A 22,613-nucleotide genomic window follows, 5' to 3' on the forward strand; every position below is an offset into this window, starting at 1 on the left:
AGTGCCAATATAGTTGGGCAACAGGTAAATGATCTTGGCAAAGTACATAAGTCAGTCCCAGGAACTCATTTTTCCAGATATACACCTCATGCCTGGAATACATAACATGTATACATAACATGGAGTCAGAGGGTGTTACTAGCATACAGGGTTAGGGTTGGAGACAGAGACCTACAATAACACTACAGTGTTATACCAATACAGTGTTGTTATATCTGATTGCATCAGGCGTGTGAAAATGATCTCAGCAAGCAGACCTTGCAATACCAGGATGCCGGCATGACTCAGGCATGCCACATGACCCCAGGTGACATACCAAGAGCGCAAGAATTATAATTCAGCTAGAGGGTGCTTCCTGTTCATGAGAAAATCATCATCTCCTGTGCGGACTGAATTCCCAGACTCAAATATTCATAGTGAATTTGCTCCAAGACAAAAAGTTTGAGGATTTTATCAGCCCAGAAGATGGTTAATAACAGAGTTACCAGGAAGCAGCCTCAAGTTAGCACACTAACATTTTAGATTCAGATTCAAAATTTTAAATGAAAGAACAAAACTAAAAAACCCAAGTGGGCTGTGAAATTGCTGGAAGAAAAAAGCTCCATAGCTTTGAATCAGTAACTAGACAGTGCCTTTGTTGGCTGAGGCAAACCTACTTCTGTGTTATCCTGTAGACCCTCACTTCTTGATAGGTGGCACGGCTTGTTTAAAGTTTTCTGAAATAGGCCAATGTAACTACTGAGGTGGGTATAGACACCCAGGCAGTTATACAGGATACCAGCCAGATTCCTCCAGGATTCCCAGCATTTTTTTTTTTTTTTTTTGCCCAGCATTAGTTAGTAAGAAATTAAATAATTAGGCCCTTTAGATTGGAAACTCTCTGGGACAGGGAATGTGTCTTATTCTGTGTTTGTAAAATGCTTTGTGAATGTATACTATTAAATACATTAAAATGAATGCCAAGTATGAGGCTGTGCCATCCCACTAATATTTCTTGGTGATATCATGAGAAGTTCGTTCATAGACTAACCCAGTCTTCAAGCTACAGTAGGGATGGTTAACAAGCACATTGCCCATAGAATACGCTCCAGCACAGACACTGGACAAGACACTGACAACCCAAATCTACAAATTCCACATGAAACTGTGCACATGAAAAAATAATCGAGGTTAGTGCAATAACAACAAGGAACAAATACTTCCTGTTCACATCATGTGTTATTAATCTACTTTAATTGCATTTACGCCTCGTCTCTGGAATTTATAGGAGCAATTATTCACTTTTGCTAACAAAGCCACCACTAGTCAAGTCACTAGCCAAGATACTGGTCTTTGCTTTTACAGTCAGTTTGGTACTCGTGGTATACATGCCTGATTGAAAACACTGAAGTCCTCTTTCTATCCCGACAGCAGCGGTACATGCTTCCCCATCCTGCCTTGTCAACATGTCACAACCTTGACTTAGAGTGTAGGGACCACTTACAAGGAAGTTAGGGCATGGAGCCTGCACCCTATGACATGCTTTCTCTCTGCTTAACTATGGAAACCAATCCGGCTAGCGCAGATTATAGCCTCCTGTCTTCTGATCAGGGTGGGCCAACAGGGGCATGTTACACCTTTTCTCAGCTCACAGCACTAATTGCCAAATGATTTTTGGTTGAAATTCCAGGTGCTTGTAAATGGCCTAGGCCCAGATTTCCTTAGAGGCCTGCCTCTCCATCTCCAACATAGCAAATGACCTATCCTTGTCCAGAATACTGGAGAAGACTGGAGCTTGTGAGAGGTAGAGGGCATTCTCAATTTCAGGTCTGCTCCTTTGGAGTTCACTGAGGAAATACATTCAAGCATAAGCCTAACCGCATGCAAAAGGAACTGTGAGATGCATCTCTTTGCCCAGATTTCAGATGATGGAACTGTGAAATCCTGGGCTCTTAGCTGATTGACAAGGTGCCTCTCTATCCTCTGCCTTAAAGATGTGGGCCATAGGGAAGCAAAGTGGTTTAACTGCTGTTCTTTAGAACAAGGATCAAATTCAAGCCATGTAAAACGTGTTCAGTTTCTTCAGTGATGGGCTCCATGTGAATGGATGTGTGATCATTTCTATGCTTGATTTCCACCCCCATCAATAAGGCTATTAAAGTTGTTAACTGTCTCCATGCCCTATGGCAATGAACTCTAGCTCTGGCTAAGCCTGAAAGCCATTTTGAAATTCTGACTAGTGCAAATTATAGGCTGGTGCAGGTCTGGTATATTAGAAAAAGGGGGGGGGAAGGAGGAGAAGGGCTTCCCCAAACTACAAAACGCTGTATGTTAAGATCTTCCACAATACATACCCCTAGAACATCACAAGAATTAAGGGAGTCATTTAGAAGTGACACCGAAGAGATTCCCAGATTTTCATTCATAGAGAACAAAGAGGGAACTGACTAGTCCTGTGGACATGTATCTACTGCTCGATTCATGGTCTTTATTCCATCCATCACTGCAGTATCTCTGTGCCTCCTAGGAATCCGACTGAGGCCACTGTCCAACCATTATGCGGCAACAACTATCGCTTAGTGCCATCCTGGGTCAAATATATATCACTGAGGGCAAGATTAAAGGCTCTATTACAAACTTCAGAACTACCAAGTTCAGTGTAGAGCTGGTCAGAAACTTTTCAACAAAACATTCTTGACAGAAAATCCCATTTTTGTCCAAATCGAAACTTTTTGAAAAATGGGTCAACTTTGGCAAAAATGCCCAAGGGGAAAAAAGTTTGAAACAAAACATGTTCAGTTTCAGAAAAATGCAAAACAAAATTTAAGTTTATTTGACATGCTTTTTCATTTGTGTATTATGTTTATTTTACATTTTATATATATATATATCAGTAATAGTCCTGCATAATATGTACTATTGCGCATGTCATAATATGATATAATATTTTAAATATTTAGGTTTTTATTAATTTTTAAATCATTAAGGGCAGCTGCTACTTAGTACTGATTAAAATATCTTATCTTCTAGATCAAAGTATCTCCAATTTCTGTTGTAATGAAACAATTTGACACTGAATACTACTGACAAATAATAAAATATAAAAATGAAAAACCATACAATAAAGTGAGAGACAAGGCAGGTGAGCTAATATTTTTTTATTGGACCAATATCTGTTAGTGGAAGCTCTAAGCTTTTACGCTATACAGGTCATCTTCTTCTGTGTAGCACATCACTTTGCAGCTCCCGCCAACAGAAGTTGGTCCAATAAAAGGTATTAGCTCACCTACTTAGTATCTCATATTATAGGACCAACAAGGGTGCAACAACACTGCAATAAAATAAAATGAAATTTGAAATAAATTTTTTAAATACCTCAATAAAAATTCACAATTTCAGAACAAAATCTGGAAACCTGAAACAACATTTTCCCAAATTTCTGGGTCAAATGAAATTTCAAAAATATTTGCAAATGAAGAAATTTCAAATCATTGAAATTTCCAGCAAATTGAAAATTCCAAGTTTTTGACCAGCTCTAGTCCTATGTTCATTACATAACTGTTCCAAATACATTTAACAGAAACGCTCATTAAAAACAAGAATATGTAAATTTATTATGTGACTATACTAAACTAAGACGAATTATCTACCTGGCACCATTCATTCATTCAGCTCTACCCTGTGTCCTCACTAGCTTTCTTCACTTTGTCCGTGGCTCTATTCACTGCTGTGCTTATGTTTCCAAGCTGTTATCTACTACTGCTTCCACCAAGGTCAGATCGCATTTTGTATCTCAGAGAAGTCAGTCAATGCCTGAACTAAAAGCACCAAGACCCAGTTATGGTAACCTTTTATTAGCAATTGTACAGAAATCTATAACAAAGTGACACTATGAAACAAAAGTATAAACTAACTTGCATAGATGAATGCCGCAAATGCATCGTTATTATTGAAATATTACCTACATAGCATGGCAGAAAAAGCCCTTTTTTGTCCTCAAAGCCCAAGTTGTCTGCTTCTTGATGCTGGCTCAGTCCATTTGACATATCTCACTGTGTCTGTATCCACAATTTAACTGTAAGCCCTGTAGACACAGCTCACAAGCTTCATTGGTCTGAAATCTACTAACTTGACACTGCAACGTGTTCCAGATCAGCCCAAGAAGATAATTTCCTTCAGGACAAAAACACATTCCTTTCAGAGTATCAGTTTTGGCTGACTCATGTTCCTTCCTATCCCACACGTGTGTGAATATTAGGTAATATTGTGAGTACATCTGACCCATTCAGATTCATTTCCCTTCACCAGCTCTTCCACTTAAGTTGTGAAAATAAGAAAAATTGTTTAAACTACACTTTTCCCCCTGAATTTTCCTCATCTGCTGCGAGCCGCAAAATCATCCTGGATTTTGTTTTAAACATAATACATATCTAGATAGCCAAGGGCACACAAATAAAATTAAGATGACCTCAGCACTAGAGTCCCCTAAAACTACCATTTGCAACTTGACCTCAGGATTGGACCAGGTAGTGTTCCACTCTGAAGCTTGAAGTCAGCACTAATGCTCGCTGGAAAATGTCAGTGAAATACCGTCTGAATGAGGGACCCAGACACAGTCACTGTTATGAATATCTTTTGAAAATTGAGACATTTTGAAAATTAATATTTTAAAAATATAAATGTAATGATTTTTTATTTAGCAATCCAAGGTAACAAGGTAATAGTCACAGAATCAGAGAGTTCTCTGTTTGTGAGTAATGGATCGATGCATTTTCCTTTAAGAATAAGGTTTTGTATTTACATCCACCATAATCCCCCACTTAGGCTCAAGTATGGCTAGGCACTTCCACACATAAGTAGTCCCACGGAAGTCAAGGATATGACTCACATGTTTAAAGTCAGGCGTGTGCTTATGTACCTTGCTGAATAAGGACCTTCATCAGTTTTATTTCCTAATATCTCTAACTATATTATCTCTCACTGAACATTTCTCCATGTTTGTAACCTATTTAGAGAATACATATTTTAGCTCTCTAGTTTCTACATAACAATTATTACCAGATTTAGATCTCATTATCAGCATGGGTCATGCATTCACATTTTTTTTCTATAATGTTTAGGAACAGTTATCTCCCAGCCATCCTACTTAAACACACCACTACAAAGCCATGAACAGAACTATATACAATATAACTTCTGAAACCTGATATCAATCATCAAAAGAAAACTAAAACATGGTTGAGTTTTAGGATTCCTGTCATTGTTCAGAATGAGCATGGGCTGTGGGTGATGGAGGAAGGAAGTAGCTGAGGATGAGATGGGAAACTGACTGATAGTACAAATTGGGTGTTGAATGACTTAACTACTAATTTCTTATTTTCCTTTTTTTTCCTGAGGATTTGCATGGGTTGTGTATTCTGCAGTCAAGCAACCTTAACTTTAAGGCCTAGTCTACACTTCAAAGTTAGGTTGATGCAAGGCAGCTTACGTCAACTTAACTATGTAAGTGTCTACACTAAAATTTCACTCCCGCCAACGTAACTGCCCAGCTACGTTGACTTAACTCCACCTCCACGAAAGGTGTAGACAATGTCGATGTAGTTAGGTTGACACAATGTCAGTGTAGACACTGTGTTGTTTACATCGATTGTTACTGGCTTTCAGAAGCCATCCCACAATACCCCACACTGACAGTACAATGGGTACAAGCGTTCCTGGTGAGGATGCGCACCACTGACGCGAGAAGCATAATGTGGACATGCAAAAGCAATTTAATTACTGCAGTGGCTGTATGCCGATGTAACTTAGTCTGGCATAATTTTGTAGCGTACACATGCCATAAGTTTTGGTGGGAATCATTCCCCCAGTCTTCAACTGCACTAGCTCAGTGATTATGACTGCAACAAACAAACAAACAAAAGCACTTTGTTTATTGCTGGGATTCCTGGATTTACCTAAAGAATCCCACTTATTCCAAGTTATTGCCAATGATATTTTTAGTTATATCAGTAATATTTTACATCTTGACAAAGCAAATCATGTACTAAAGCTACACAGAGAATATAAGAATATTCTAAATAGCTCTGGCCAAGGAAAAGCAAGGTATAAAGTAGTTTGTATACAAAAAAAAGCTCCAGTCATTTATCTGTCTTTCCAGAAAACTCTTACCTGTATCAAAAACTATGTAAATGCCCCAAATATTTTTTACATACAGATCAAGAAAACCTTGAGTGCTTTTTTTTTTAAAACCTATTTTAGGATTTTCTGCTCCCACTAGTTGCTAATGACACATCAATAATAGGAGAAGTAAAACTAAACAAATATGTCTGCTGCAGTTCTCTGCTTATGTACTTTCCCAAAGGGACATACGTAGCTCACCTGGAACAGACCATTTTATTTTTTAAACAAAAAACAGGGGAAGCTATTTTGCTGCTGCTTGTTTACAGTAACACAGAACAATTAAGATGCAATCAAACCACAAATGTAAGAAGTTTACATAGTGGAAACAATGAAAGTCTTGTTTTAAAGTTCTCCTCCAGTGAACTCCAGAATTCCTTATCACCAAGGCCAGTCTACAGTTTGAAGGCTTTGCCAGTATAGCTATGCTTGTATACTATACTTGCAAAGCTCTCGTAGACTCACGGACTTTAAGGCCAGAAGGGACCAATGCAGCTTTTACCACCCAAGTGAAATAAGATATATTAGCAAATCGCATTTTCCCCCCACTGCATCTACAATATGTATTTTTGCCAGCACAGCTATGTCTGTCAGAAATCACATCCTATCACGCCCCTGATCGACATAGCTATATCAGCAGTTGTTCGTAGTATAAATCTGGCCTTAGGTGTATAGACATGATCATTCAAACAATTCCCTGTTGGTCTTACAAAATAAGTCTTTCTAATGGAATTCTGTTCCTAATGGCAATGCTTGAAAAGGAAAACCAAAGCCATGAGCCTAAAATTAAAAAAATAAAATAAAATAAAAATAAAACATTTTTCCTGCCAACCAAGCCCAGATAATCTGATTCTGGACTTGCCCTCAAGAGCCTTAGTTTACACTAGATTTAGTGTCTAAAATCTCTCACTGCTGCATTACCATTGGCACAGTTTAACAGGGGGTAGACAGGGCACCAGCATTTTTATCACAGTGCTGTTTCAGCCTGTTCTGAACAGAGTTCAACAACAAAGTACAGATGACAGAGCCACGTCTATGCTAGTGCTCACGCTGTTCCTATCACTAGAGCTGCACCACCACTGCAATACAACAGACAGATTTCCCAGAAAAGTCTATTTAGAGACGGCCTATGTGGTGAAAGTTCTACAGAATAGCCTATTTCTCCTTTTTTAATCCCTGCTACCCGACAGCTCATTGTGGTGTCAATAGTTAAAGCACCATTATTTTTGTTATCCAGGATAACTAAACACTGCTTCCAAATAATTGCAATTACAATACATGCTACAAACAAGTGCTTATACTGAGTTTTGTAATGTTACAAAATAAGATTTTTATTCCCCCCACCCAAGAATCACGGCCAGTATTAATTTGATCTCTGTGGATCCATATACCATCCACATGGTCCTCTATCCTTCCCCACCTCCTTTTCTAAACATTATACAAACAATTAAAAACAACAAATCCAGGTTAAAACAACCTGTTGTAATATAACAAACAACCATCAGTCCACTAATGCCCATACCTCAACACAATCCAAGCAAATTTGTATCTTTCAGTACTCCACAAATGCTTAGGAAAATATAAAATACTGGGTAAATAATGTGTAAGGGGAAGCAACTGTTAACATGCTCCCTATATGGGAATTGCCATACCAGATCAGATTGAATGCAGTCTCTGAATGAACAGTATCAGTCTTCAGAGGAAGGTGCAAGAATCACTATAGTGTACAACTATGGAATAACCTGCCCGTGGGGAATTTTTTTCCAAACCCCTATCAGTTAAGCGGTTGGCTTATGCCACAAAGCATAACAGTTTATATTCCTTCAATAAATTAATCCTGTCTAATGTAACTGTGGATGTTTCCATTATCCATATAAATATCAAATCCTTTAATTCTGCTATACTCTTGGCCTACTTGATATCTTGTGGCAATGTGTTCCACAGGATAATTATGCATTTTAATGTATTAGCTTTAAAAGTATTCCTTTTCAGTTTCACGGAACATCCCCTTTTTCTTGTATTATGAGAAAGGGTAAATAGAAGCATGCAGTTTACCTTCTCTGTGTCATTCATTATTCTATATGTCTTTATTATGTCTCTTCTTATCTCTTCTTTAAACATATACTTGAACATAAGCATACTTATACTTGAATTTCTTGTTATTTGTTTTAATGGCTTTGGCTACTTGCTCTTCAAATTCCCTCTTAGCCCTCCTAATTTCCAATTTACATGTTACTTGTCATAGCATATCTTCTTTTCTATTGGCTTTGCTAGGACTGCATTTCCATTTTTTTAAAGATATCTGGTTTGGGTCAAATAACTTACTGAACCTTGGCATTTAGCAAGACTGGATTTTTTAAATTTTTATTTATTTATTTTGCTGAACTGCTTCCTTTTTTATTTAGTGGTATACATCCCTTCTGTGACTGTCAAAGTATGCTTAAGGACACAACCCCAGACGGAGTCTAAGAAATTTTAACTTCCTTACTTTTGACTCTAGGGTCCTTTTGACTAGTTTGTTCATTGTTCTGAAATCTTCTTCAATAAGTTAGGTGTTAAGTTCTTATACATTTCCTCTCCCACTGAAGTTGAACTTAATTATATTATATTGTTTGAAGATAATAAAAAGGGTAAAAAGTAGACAATCTTGGGATATAGCTCCCAAGTATAACTGCTAGATTCAATGCCCCTCTGTTTTTGCCCATTTATGTGTGAACATGAGATTATACCCAAACCAGAACCAGTTATTCAGAAGCACACACCAGCTTTAGAAGTTCTGATAAAAATGGAATTCAGCAAATTCAGAATCACAGGTCTTTTGGATAAAACCCAAAAGCTGACAAACAAGGTTTTGCCACCTCCAAATCAAAAGCACCCCTGCTTTTGCCCATCTCTAGTAAAAACGCATTTGAATAAACTGAAAAGCTACTAGTGAAATTTTGTAGCAATAAAATAACACTAGGCACTTAAGAAATGATTTACACATTCAAAGAGCAGTACAGACATTAAGAACCCAGTCCTGAAAACCTTTTATACATGTGAGGAGTCAATAGGACTACACACATGCGAATTATGTACATTAATAAGGGCATTAAGCCCTAACCAATTAATCCCCACTGAAGTAGGGCTGGTAAGTATTTATCCTCATTTTAGAGATGGGGAAAAAATGCAGTACAGAGGCATAAAGTGACCTTGTCAGAAAAACAGTGTCAGAGCAAGGACCAGAACCCAGGAGTTCCTGACTCCCAGTCTTATGCTCATTCCACTAGATCACACTGTCTCTGTGAAAAGGCAGTCACATCTGGCCTGACTTTCAATGGTGCTAAGCATCCCAACTACCACACAAGTCAATGGAAGTTGCAGATTTGAAAAATCAAACCAATCAGGATTTTATAGACAAGTGCCTGGTTTTCATCTTGAAGGAAATTATGGTACTTACCTTGAGAAGAAAAGTATAAAAGTCTTTGGAACAAGTCAGTGGCTAGTCAGCAAAATACAATTTTGTGCAGCAAATATTCCAATTAGCAGAGTTGACATCTGAGCAGTGTTGGGTATGCCAATATTTATGGAGTAGCCCCGTGTTTGTTGCAATTTCCCAGCTTTTCTATTGACTAAAAGAGAGGGAATAAGCCTACTAAAAGTCTATACCTGTCATAGAAAGCTAGATCATCTTTGGCTGAATGTTACTGACATATGCTTTATGTATTGGCACAAATGGTTTGCTGTGTTATCCCTTACACATCTATTATGACTCATGGAATTCAGGGAGCTATAAAAACTGATTTATATCCAACAGCAGACAAGATGTTAGTGAAACATGTGATTTTCATTGCCTGGGATAATAGGCAGAAAATTACATAACACCATTTAATGGCAGGGGAGTCTAATGACTTCATTTCAGCATCGGCATGCTGATGCCTGACGTAGCTCATTACATCATTCTTCTGTCTCCTGCTGCTTCTTCATTCTACCCCTGCTAATTATGCTGTCATCTTTAAATCTGGAAAATAAATTTCTCACCACCACAGCCACCTAACAAGCAGGTTAAAGATTTACTTCCCATTTTTAAATTATGGATTTTTTTTTTTTTTAAAAAGCAAATCATTGGGAATTTTTTGAGATAATCTAGGACAGCATCTGTCTCCTGCAGCACAGCTATTGCGTTACAGAGTGCCTTTCAATGGCCAAGTATGTGGAAATATCATCCAAGTCGCTTGTTTTAAAGACAGGAAAATATTTATATAAACAGGTAAACATGAATTACAGCCTGAAATACATCCAGAAGTCCAGGAAATAGCAATATAAATCACAAAAAGAAAGTGTGATTATTTTATCTCACTAGATATACATCATATATTAGAATGCCTACACAGCACCTTTCATCACAGCAAAGAATCCAAACCACTTGACAAACTACACACATACAGCACCACTAAACTGTAACCATTTTTGAGGCAGGTGGTGGCACTCCATGGACAAATGACACACTGTACAAAAATAGGCAGGAGGGAGAATTTTGGTCAAGGACCTTTAGACAAAGTCCACAGGATCCCAAAAGTGCAATTCTATCCGAAAAGGTAACTGTGATCGTGGCATGGTGAGATGCTGTATGTATTATTAATTGTATTACCACAGCACCTGGGAGTCCCAGTCATGGGCCAGGATCCCATTGTGCTAGCTGCTGTACAAACTTGTAGCTCAATGACCTCAGCTCAGATTTGCCAAGTTTACAGGTAAAATTCAGATGTCTTTTTCTAACTGACAGACCAACAAATTGCTCCCGAGAGCTGAGTCAAACTGGGTTCTTTTCTTTTTGTGAATTATCAACAACAATAATGACTGTGTAGGTTGAATTAAACAGTGGCACATGTGCAGCCTCATTTAGCCCTGTGTTTAACAAAACACAGTTAATGGCTACTGCATCTGTGTAACTCAATGAGTCCTCAATTCAGGTGCAAAGATATAGCTGAGAACAGGCAGGATTTCTGTCTGTAGGATCTTTAATATTGGTGAGAAGGTGTGAAAAGAAAATAAATCAACTCTGATCTGAGATCCTAGTATAAATTTGCAGGGCTGACAGAAAAACATGTTTACTTGTTTTGATCTGGAGTAACAGAGAGGATAAACATAGAACTCCATGATGCAGTTTTGACAATCAAAACTGTAACTGTCACTTTGACATTCACACAGGAGCTTTGTGAGGTTTCACCAGATACACAGTGCAAGACATGATATTCCGTTTCTCTACTTCAGCAGATGGAAGGGCTGAGTCAATCCTGGTAGGTTTAAAAGTTAATATCTCAGGAAGTTTTTATTTCATAGTCAATGCTTTGATTGTTACAACATCCCATTCCATCTTGAGGAGAGAGGAGGAGTGGGAAAAGAAAGATACGTGCTAGAGGTATGAGCATGGGACTGGGAATCAAATTCCTCAGCTGTATTCCTGGTTATTACACTGATTCACTGACTCACTGTATGCCTTTAAGCTAGTTACTTAACTTTTCTGACTCGGTTCTCTCATCTGAAAAGTGTGATTAATCCTTTTTGCTCACCTCATGTGACTGCTGTCAGAACTGACACAGTTAATACTCCTGAACTTATAGCTGCAACATCATGATTAGATTATTTGCTACTCAGGTTCCAATGCCACGTGGTGCGGAGCATGAGTTACTTTGCAATGACTGAGTTCTGGCATGAGAACTTTAGCCCCTCGGTCAGGATGTTTTCCTCAGAACGATAGTTTTGGCTGGGCACACTGCATGTTCCCCACTCCTTCATGTTTAACAGGAAACCCCCAGCCACGATCTCCCACTGCAGAAACACCCGTTCCAGACATATTATTTGTGCCAGTTCTGACAGCAGTCACATGAGGTGAGCAAAAAGGATTAATCACACTTTTCAGATGAGAGAACCGAGTCAGAAAAGTTAAGTAACTAGCCTAAAGGCATACAGTGAGTCAGTGAATCAGTGTAATAACCAGGAATACAGCTGAGGAATTTGATTCCCAGTCCCATGCTCATACCTCTCTGGTGGTATTTCAAAGAAACCTTCAGCACGTAGCGGGAGAAGGATTTAAATGAATGATTCTTATCGCCCGCTCTGAGATGGAACCGAGCATTCTCTCTCTCAGGTGCTTGGCCGGCTGGTTCCTGCTCACATGCCCAGGGTCTAACTGCTCCCCATAGGTGGGGCTGGGAAGGAATTTTCCCAAGGTCAGACGGACAGGACCTTGGGAGGGTTTCACCTTTCTGGGCAGCATCTGGATGCAAGTTACTTGCCACGATTATCTGGCTATGTCTCACTTCATCCTTTGCCTGTCATTGTGGGGGCTTTGAGCACTGGTGCACCTTGGGTCCCGGTCCCTGCTTTTCTCTGCCTGTGGCACATAACAGTCTAGTCTCCTGTGGACTCTAATATTTTAGTCTTATTTTGGTTGTTGGGTTTAGTGTGCAGGTGCCGGGTGGTTTTGGTGGCCTGTGATATAAAGGAGGTCAGACTAGATGATCTAGTAGTCTCTTCTGGCCTTAAACTCTATAATAACTCGATGGTCCTTCATTCCTTTTAGTGTTAAGTCATCCTGTACAGATGTGGCAGAATAGAAACCTACATACAACCCGAGTAGGCAGAAGCTCTTTCTTTTATGCAGAAGTATATTTCCCACAAAGGAGGTGCATAATACTTTTATATTTCACAAAAAAATGAGTATCATCAGATCATGCTATGTTCTCATAGCAGTTGAAATTCAGCCTTTACCGAGAAAAAGTAGCAACAATAAATTTCTACAAATATAAAACAGAGAGGAGGTATGGTCTAATGAACCAATCAGAAAACTGGGAGTCAGGACTCCTGGGTTCTATATCCAGATCTGCCTTGATACATGGCATAGGGTAAATAACTTCTCCTCCCTGTCTCTCAGTTTACCCTGCGGTAAAGTGATAACAATAAGTTACCTACCTCACAGAATGGGCTGGGAGGCTTTATTAATTAAAGGCTATAAAGCAATTTGCATAAAAAGCACTTATGGTGTATATATAAATAAGGCATACATTTTTAACAGTGAGGGTAATTAACCATTGGAACAATTTACCCAGGATCTTGGTGGATTCTCCATCACTGACAGATATTAAGTCAAGATTGGATGTTTTTCCAAAAGATCTGCTTTAGGAATTAATTTGGGGAAGTTCTATGGCCTGTGCTATACAGGAGGTCAGACTAGATGATCACTGTGGTCCCTTCGAGCCTTGAATCTATAAAAAGGAATTAAGAGAAAACGCAATTGAGTTACCCAAAAGCTCCAGTCAGCACTCCAGTTATATGGAACAGGGGCCTGCATTTTCTCTGTACATGCACCATGAGTCTCCTCTGAATCTGCAAGCAACTGGCGGATGAGACCATGATCCACTTCATGGATTTCCTGTGAAGCAAGCAAGCAAAGCATGTAATTTGATAATGGAGGGGAAAGGTGTTGGAATAAAAGGTGGTTAATCAGTTTGCAGGCTTTACAGATAGTACCTTAAAGAGCTACATTTAAGAGGATAAATGATGGGGAAACATTTCCCACTTACTGATTCTTAACTAATGAACGACATTTCTCAGTGTCAATTATATTATAAATATTAAGGTTTTATTTCAGTGTTTTGCAAACAATCAAAACGCAGTCAAAAGTGTTAAAAGAAAAAGAAAGAGAGAGAGAATGTCTAGTTTTACTGATCCAATCTTAATTATTCACTGTCCATACACATGTACACAAACACAGCACTTCAGAAATGTCAAATGATATTATTACTAATACTTTGCTCTCGTATAGAGGTTTTCATCAGTAGATCTCAAAATACTTTACAAAGGAGATCAGTAGCATTAGCGTTATTCACAGATGGGGAAACTGAGACAGAAAGGCAAAGTGATTTGCCCCGCAGACCCATGACAAAGCCAGAAACAGAACTTGGGTGTCCTGAGTCCCAGTCCTGGCCCCTATCCACTGATCCATATTGCCTGTAATATCCAGTAATGTCTGTAAAAGACAAGACATTATTCCATTTTTAACAAATGGAGCCATCCTGGGTAAGGCATCTTGATCTGCTCATCAACTCACTGAGGTGGGGGGAAAACCCCCCCACTGATCAACACCATACTTACTCTCTGCGGAGGTTTCGTAAGAATTAGCATGGCACCAATGACAGGAGCACGCCTTACTCTTCCTGCTTTGAGGGGAAGCACTCATATGTTCAGTGCTCTTTCTGAGACCAAGTAAAGAGGGCAAAGTGCCAGTCACAGAAGCTCTCCCTTTGCAATGAGACAGAATGGGGAACACTGAGCAAACAGGGCAGTGGCTGTGTGCTCTCAAATCGTAGGAACACCTGTCACAGAGCAATAGAAACCAATCTTCTCCATCACAGGAGAGAGAATGAGGAGCTGCTCTCACCTCCCTGAGGAGATGCCGTGAGGGGCTCGGTGTGGGAGAGAAAAGAAGTGTGTTTTCTCAAAATGTCGCACCTGTGCGCACCTTCAGTTTAAACAACTGGGATTCACCACTGCAATTGTCTACATATCAACCCCCAAAACTTGTTAATGCAATATGAGGAGCCTGAATTTCCAGACCATTTGTATAATTAAAATTAAGAGGCTGTCACAGCAATCTTAACTCAGCTCCCTTGTGTGTATTCATTACAGTGGGGTCTTTCAGGATACAGCTTGCAGCACCATTAGCTAAAAAAAATAAAAATCTTGTTTTGGGAAGTCTGACTGGCTCAGGAGTTTAAAAAGACCATGAAACAGATCAGCACTAAGGCGGTTTAGAATCCAGCCCAGTTCATCAGTGACCAAAAGTGGTTACCATCTGATGGGTGCTTGGCGGCTACAAGAAATGAACCGGCAGGTTGCCAGCCAGTTTCTAGTAGGCAGAAAAATCATAAGATTGGCAGACTCAGCAAAGCTATGCCAGCGATCGCCTAAAGCAGTCCCTGCAGAACAGAGGCCCATCATCAGGTTAGATTGGGGAAGCAGGCACCACCATGACCCATGCTGTATGCTTTGTAGATAGTGTATTACAGCTTCCAAGGCTTCCTTCCCTCTGATACCTTTCCCAGCACAGCTATCCATACAAATACTTTAAAAACAAGTATTCTCTAGACACATGCAAAATGGATGTGGACCATTCATTTTAAATTCGCGCTCGAGTCCTGTCCTAAATTTGTGTCAAAATCTACCCTCAGCAAAACAGCAGCGAACAGACTTAAGCAAAGATGCATCCTAATGCCAGGATGCAGGGACCCCTTAACAGAACAGTGCTGTGTGTGAGCAAGTCTTCAGCCTCCAAGGCAAAGTCAAGTTTTGAATGCTGCTGCCAAAGAGTGGGACAAAGCAGGCAGCCCACTCCCCTGAAAACCCTGTCTGTCTGTCTAGGCGAGATGAAGTGCAGAAAGCAAGCTGACCTGCTAGTCCCTCCTTGGTCCCCACTCACAAACACAGGACTGGTGAGGGAGTAAGCAGAACAGCCTCCCTGCAAAATCCTGAGTAAAGATGGACAGTCCTAGCCAATCAACCCTCACAAATAGCAGAGATGAGGGGGAACAAGCAACACCACTCCTCTGAGTCACAGTATGACCGATCTAGGCAGCTTGTTGCTTTCGCAGCTGTTATTGAGTAGCTAGCTTGGAAGGGAACAATAGCCCAGCAGCTGGCATTAAAGGATTTAGGATGAAGCAAACAAACACACTGGTCGATTAGGTCTCACATACAACAGAGTTTGACGAGACTATTAAACCTCTGGTTAAAAAGCCAAGTGGTTTAAAAGCCACCCATGAAAGGAGCAGGCCCTTAACAAGGCTGGAAAGCAAAAATGAAGAGAGAAGAACCAAATGCTTACCATAGAGAGAAGAAAGAGATGCAACCTGCTAGCTGATTGCCTCTAAAATGAGCACCATAGGGCTGCAGCTGCCGCCTTCTCTGCAATTTAAAGGGCCAGCTGCAGTAAGAAGACTATGTCGAGAAAGGCTCCTATATATAAAAGGAGTAAACCTGACACTAAGAGAGTTAGCTGATATCTAACTGCTACAGAGAACAAGCTGGCTAATGAAAAGGAATATGAAGCTAGCTATCTGAGGGTCAGGGCCTGGTATAGAGCTCCCCTTACAGCTAGTACCTTCCTTAGAATGTTTCATTTTGTATGCAGGGACAGCTACATTTTTGTTAACAGTCTGAAAAATAAATCACATTTTAAACTCCTGTATCCTATGAGTGATGCGGGGTATGGTGCCATAGTCCCTCCACGTTGAACCCCACTTCCCGGGCAAAGGGAAGATGTCGGTTGACTCCCTGGCACTCTTCCCATCTCATCCCGCCTAATTCCAGAAAGCCCATTCTGGAGAGAGAGCAATCTACAGCTGGAAGAAAGTCTGCCAAGACTACTCATAAAGCTCCATAAGCTGCACAAGGCTCTCCCACCAGCCCCAAAGAGAAGCAAGCAGAGTGCTAATGCAGCCTGGGGATGCCTTACCTCTTTTATGACTGTCTCTGCGCCGGGAACCCCTCACCCCCTTTAAAGGTGTGTCTCTTGGACAATGACAGCCTGTCTCCAAAGGTTTCAGAAGGGAGACTAAGGTATCCCAGAGCTGGTGCAGACTCACAAAGCTTCAAGCAGAGAAGGACTTATTCTCATGGGAATCTGGAGGGGACCCTATTACCACAGCTCCTGCCCCCGAAAGGATCACCCACGGAAAACTCAATGAGGGGATCTTCACTAGGTTTTCTGCTCCCCAGTCCCACAAATAATTTCACAGGAACAGTGTGTTTTGGCTATAATTCTACCATCACACCTTCATGAATAATTTCTGTTTTCTTTCACTAATAACTCTGTAATTAGGTTTGAACCTGAATAAAGTAAAATCAATAACAATAATTCAAAACCCCAACTTCTGTAGTGCTTAAAAGCTATTATTATTTTTTATTTTATTATTAGTGTTGATTCAGTGGTATGTGATGAATTCATCCTAGTTTAAAAAGCACCTTGAGGACCAGTTCTTCTGAATGAAAGGTTCTATATAAATATGGGGTGTTATTAGACTTTTTATGTTGTGTAATCCATCAATATGGTATTACACTTATGGATTATCATAGTTTAAATGTATAATGATTTTAAATATTACTCCACGGAGCCACCTAGCGGGGAAAATGTGAAAACCGGCCTCCAATGAGAAAAAAACTTGATATAACTGAACAGTATTCAAAAGTAGTCTAGCCCCAAAATGTGCGCAGGAGAAAAACAAGTGTTATAAAACCCAATAAAAAGATAAATATTTTAATGACATTCAAAAAAAAATCTGTGAAAACAAAACTGGATTTAAATGTTGCCCTGGTATATTGGAAACAGAATGTTGCTAGTGCAGGAGAACTAGAAGGCGAAATGAGGAGAATAAATAAAAGAACATCAGTTATGATTGGGTTTAATGGTTTTTAGATTCAAGCACACACAAGATCTTGCTGAAGATGTGTTCTCCAAGGAAGCAATCATTATGAATTACTTTATTCTGTAAATATTTTGATATACCATCATGCTCTCCACCTTTGGTTACAACTACAATAGATTTAGTTGCATCCTATGATCTGCCAGATTAATGCATCTTCCTCCCCTGGTCTCTTTCTCCCTTGAGTAACTCTTGGTCCTTTCTCACCCGGCCCCTTATTCCTGGAATATCCTTCTCGTCCTGTGGACTTTGGGTGAGATTTTCAACAGAGCTAAGCACTCACAAATGGGTCCAAATTTTCAGACATACTCAGCAGCCAGCAGCTCACAGAATGACACATGGGGATAGATTTTTGACAGAGCTCAGTATGCCTCTTGCACCCAGCCTGCTGAGCTCTTTTGGGGGGACAAAAAAAAAAAAAAGGCCCTGACTGAGCTCACTTGAAAAGTTGGCTCTATGCAACCACAAATGCCTCCTCCAGCCATAAGCCAGTTGATTGAATAATGATGGTCCAGGAATAATTTCTTCTCCACCACACTTGCCTGACTGGTGGATTTTGCTCCCTCAGGCTGTAGGTGTATTAATAACATAGCCCGAAATAAATAAATAAAACAGTAAAGCAACCAACAAGATTTACACATAACAAGCATATCTCATATGGTTTGTTGTTTTATAACCCCCATCCTTCTCATGTCCCACAGCCTTTGTCTGTTATCCCTAACTGTGGTCTAATTTAGGGACCAACCCTGCTCCCACTGAAGGCAAAGGGAGTTATGGAGTTATGTCACCTCAGGCTGTGATCATGTAAACTTTTAGGAGGCAGTATGATCTAATGGAAAGAACACTGGGCTGGGACTCAGGACACCTGGTTTCTATTCCTAGCTTGGCCACTGGCCTGCTGGATCAACTTGAGCAAGTCACTTTGCCTCTCTCTGCTTCAGTTTCCCCATCTATTAAATAGGGATACTGATACTGATCTGCTTTGAGATGTACTGATGAAAAGTGCTATATAAGAGCTAGGTGATTATTATTATTATTATTTTGCTACTGACTTCAATGGGAGCAGAATTATGCCCTTTATATTGCAAAATCCTTAGCACCATGGACTTACTTAAGTGTCTTTAAAATGCCATATACATCTATCATATTTATTGTGCCTCTGATAAAAATAGAGACTCTCTTTCCTAAATAGACACATTTGGCTATTGACATGTATGTAGTTTAACTATGAAAGTAAAGAAACACACACATATTTGTCTCTCTTTTATGCCTGAAGACATCCCTTAGAATCAGGTGACTGTTTTTCTTGGTTATTATCTTTATTTATTATTTGTATTGCAGTAGCACTTAGGATCCCCTGTCATGGGGCCCGAAAGCCCATTGTGCTAGATGCTGTACAAACCGTAGTTCCTTGTTTGCCTCATTCATTGTTAAAAGTTATAAAATATGTAAATAAATAGTGAAATCAAAAGTGAAACTGACCAGCCTCTTTTCACTATCCGAGTTCAATAAAATATACAAGAAGCATAAACCACATAACGAAAGCTAAGTCAGATTTTTAGTACTTTCAGTTTCAGCTCAAGGTGTTAGTTTTAACACAGGTAAGGCATATTCTTAATATAAGTTTATCTAGTCAGCATCCTTATAAATAAAGGCCAAAATGTTCATAATTTCAGGTGCTGAGTTTTTCGGGACCACTCTTGAGAGAATTCCAACTGATTTCTCTTGGAGCTGTGAGTGCTCAATACCTCTGAAAATCAGGCCATGAGAGTTTCAAGTTGGATGTCCACAAATAGAGGTACCCAACGTTCATGGGCACATTTGAAAATATGTGCCTACAAACTTGTGCCTTCAAATCCCTACATTATAAACACAAATTGAGCAGTGTGACAAGGAGGAAAAACTCCACCTCTGTGAGTAGTGGGTCAATGAGGAGCTGCAGGGGGTCGGGACTACATCAATTTGTGAGGGGATGAGAGCAGTGGATCAGGGATTTGATCATTTAGGAGACGGGGCATGGTGAATCGGGGGGGCTTGAAGCACAGCAGATTGGGCAAGGGGCATGAGGTGTTTCAAGTCAGAGAGGCACATCCGGGTGCAGGGGCCAGGGGTCGAGCACTGGGATGCAGTAGGCTGGGGAGGCGTGGGATATGATGGGTCGCAGGGTAAGGCCAGTGCATGGTTATGGCTAGTGTGGGCATGGGTCAGGGGACTGGGTTTCAATAGGGTGGTGTATGGCGGGTGGTGTGGGTCTTCTTCACTCCAACTCCCCCACCCTGGGGTCTCCCACCCCTATCCTGGCCTACAGGAGGCAACAGCCCCGCAGCCCCATTACCTGTTGGGGGCTCAGAGGAGTCTTGGCAGGTTCCATTCCCTCTGGCTTCAGTGTTGGTCTCCAAGGCCTCTCCTGCCAGAACACGAGTCTCCCGCCTGCTGGCCCATGCACAGGTGCCGTCTCTCCCCAGTCGGCAGGGAGGTGCTGCGCCCTCCTACTCCCCACAAACACCTGCTGCACTTGCGCAGCTCCCCCTAGCAGCCGTTAGCAGCCACTCCAGGTTCCACCCTCCCCCGCCTGCCCTAGCTCGGCAGCCATTTTGTTTCCTTTATTAATTATTTGTGTAAGCCAGGGGTGGCGAAAGGTTTACACTTGTGCTTTCCACTTGCCTCCATCTAACTGGCCCCTCCCCCACAGGACACCCCCCCTCCCCAGGCTCCATTCTCCCAATACAGCCCGGGCTCCCCCTCAGATCCTACTCCCATACCCTGGGAACCCCTTTCCCAGCACTGCTCTCCTCCCTCAAGTTGTGTTTCTTCATCCTTTTCCTCCCCAAACCCAGCAGCACTGCCTCTCCCGCTGACAGTAATAGCCTACATATGCCCCAGCCAGAGAAATCCTCTTTTCTTGCTGCTTTCCTGAGAGGCCGTTTGAGGCCATTGCTGTGGGGGGCATGATGGGCCATAAACTGCAGTGCTCTGGTAGGCACCCAAGTGTCACACTACTCAAGGTGATAATCTCTGAGACTGGAGTCCTCGCCCAGCTGCCAGAGCAGACAGGCCAATGCCAGTATTGCTAATATCAAGCATTTGAAAATTATGAGCTCAGTTTAAAAATAATAAAATCGGGATTCTTTTGCTTTGCCTTCTGGATTTTGAACCTCTAGGTTCATGTTTTCAAGCTTTTCTCCTCAATGAAGAGTGATGAAAATTTACTTTATTTTTTTAAGTGAAAGCTGAGATCTCTCATAATCACGTGACTCCACAAGCTGGTGCTTTAAGCAAAACACCATATCACAAGACTCCTAATAAAATCGTGAGAGTTAGCAACAGCTGATCATTCCTTGTTTTCTGGTTTAGAAACTGCTGTTCTGACTTTTTTTCTCAGGAGTAACAAATTTATTGGGAGACGCACAAACAAAATATAAATACAGGATGAGGTGAGCATAAACAACAACATTGCAGTAATGCTTACAGCATGGACTACTCCTTCAGGGCACACACAATGTTTTTATGTCTCAGTACCTATTTCCTCAAATTTGGTGTTTAACTCCCTTATATGATCATATCTCTTTTTGCTCATCATGCAGCATCATTCAGAGCCCACTGTTGTGGAAACACAGGCCTCCAGTCTTGAAAAATCAAAGTGGACTTTCGCTCCTTCCAGTTCCCCGTGATTATTAGTCAGAAGGGACAATTCTATGGTTCTGTACCAGTGCTTGGAAACTGAAGGGCCCCCTTGTATATCAATAGGCAGCATTACAGAGTTGCTGCCTGCTCTAGTTCTAGGATTCCAGACAATCCAATGCTCTAATTCCTCCTTATAGCTCCTGGATTTCCCCAGAGAAATACTGAGATAAAATAAAAAATACCTGTATGGACTCTGCATTGACAACATAGGTGCAAATTGAAGATTTACGGATTCTTTTCAGAAGCTTAAAGCATGGACGAAAATGTTGCTTTTTCCAGCTCCTTTAAAACACTTGGGAAAGACCTTGTGGAGCCATCATCCATCTATATAGCTATCAGCATGGGTCCGAGCACAGCCCAAAATTAGATCAAGTAAGCAGTCGCTTATATCAAGTCACTAGATTTGGGAAGCCAAAAGTTAACAGGGGTCTTTAAGAAACAGGCCTATAACAATAGCAGTACAATTCAATAGCCCTACAGCTTTGTTCCTCACTCTTTTTGTTCCTCCCCTAAGTAAAAAAAAAAAAAGTACTCAGGCTCCCTTACTGGAAACTTTTAAATGACGTGGAACAGAATCTTCACCAGAACGTAAGAGTACGTTTCCCTTTTATCAAAAGGGTATTGAGGAACAGCCAAAATCTTCAGCTTATTCCAAGAATAGGAAAGACAGCCAGTGGGCTTCAAGAAAGCAGGTCCCCAACGCCAGAGCTCAGGAAGGACATGCTAGCCAGTCAGCTAGTGTGATGCGTCCACCATGCAGCTATAACACTGCCAGCAGGATCAGTGGGTACTGAGAGAGCTGTTACAGTATGTGAAACTGGCTGCTGGAGCTCTTCCCATAAAATAGCATTGGACCTGTTCCTGTGTGCAAGCCTGGATTTACTTTCCACAAACAACAAGACAGTACATTAGTCAGCTTTGTAAACAGGTCTCCTATTTTCCATCCCCTTTTCCGTCCCCAGGGGACATAGCCCATAACCAAACTTCAGTTAACCATGGGTTAAAATTAACCAACATTTGGTTAATCGGGATTTACACTACACCGAAAAAGTACTTTGAGGGAATATATTTTCATCACATGCACAACACATATGGCCAGATTTTTATAGGCAGCAAGTATCCACAACTCCCAATGGAATCAGTAGGAATTATGGATGCCCAGCTGCTGAAAAAATCAAGCCAATGCTATTTCTTTTTCCACTTCCATTTGGGGCTCAACAGACAAGGGACCCTCTGTTGAATATCTGAATAGCCAGTCATCAATTCCAGGTTCCCGTGCTGGGGTACACATGACCAAAGCAAAAAAGAGAA

The 22,613-nt window shown here is 40.7% G+C and overlaps 1 protein-coding gene across 1 annotated transcript in view; it reads right to left on the bottom strand.

Annotated features, from left to right (window-relative positions):
* The window catches only part of GRAMD1C (GRAM domain containing 1C), a 69,410-nt gene extending 53,349 nt beyond the window's left edge, over window positions 1-16,061 (bottom strand). Inside the window, exons 1-2 of the mRNA XM_067546075.1 lie at window positions 16,022-16,061; window positions 13,442-13,570 (exon numbers count right to left, since the gene is read on the bottom strand). Coding sequence (XP_067402176.1) covers window positions 13,442-13,570; window positions 16,022-16,024 — 132 coding nt within the window. The 5' untranslated portion in view covers window positions 16,025-16,061. The remainder of the gene's footprint in view (window positions 1-13,441; window positions 13,571-16,021) is intronic.
* Between the last annotated feature and the right edge of the window lie 6,552 nt (window positions 16,062-22,613).

Source organism: Emydura macquarii, unplaced genomic scaffold, assembly GCF_026122565.2.
Source record: "Emydura macquarii macquarii isolate MOO-44397 ecotype Brisbane River unplaced genomic scaffold, CSIRO-AGI_Emac_v2 contig_1119, whole genome shotgun sequence".
Classification (NCBI taxonomy): domain Eukaryota; kingdom Metazoa; phylum Chordata; order Testudines; family Chelidae; genus Emydura; species Emydura macquarii.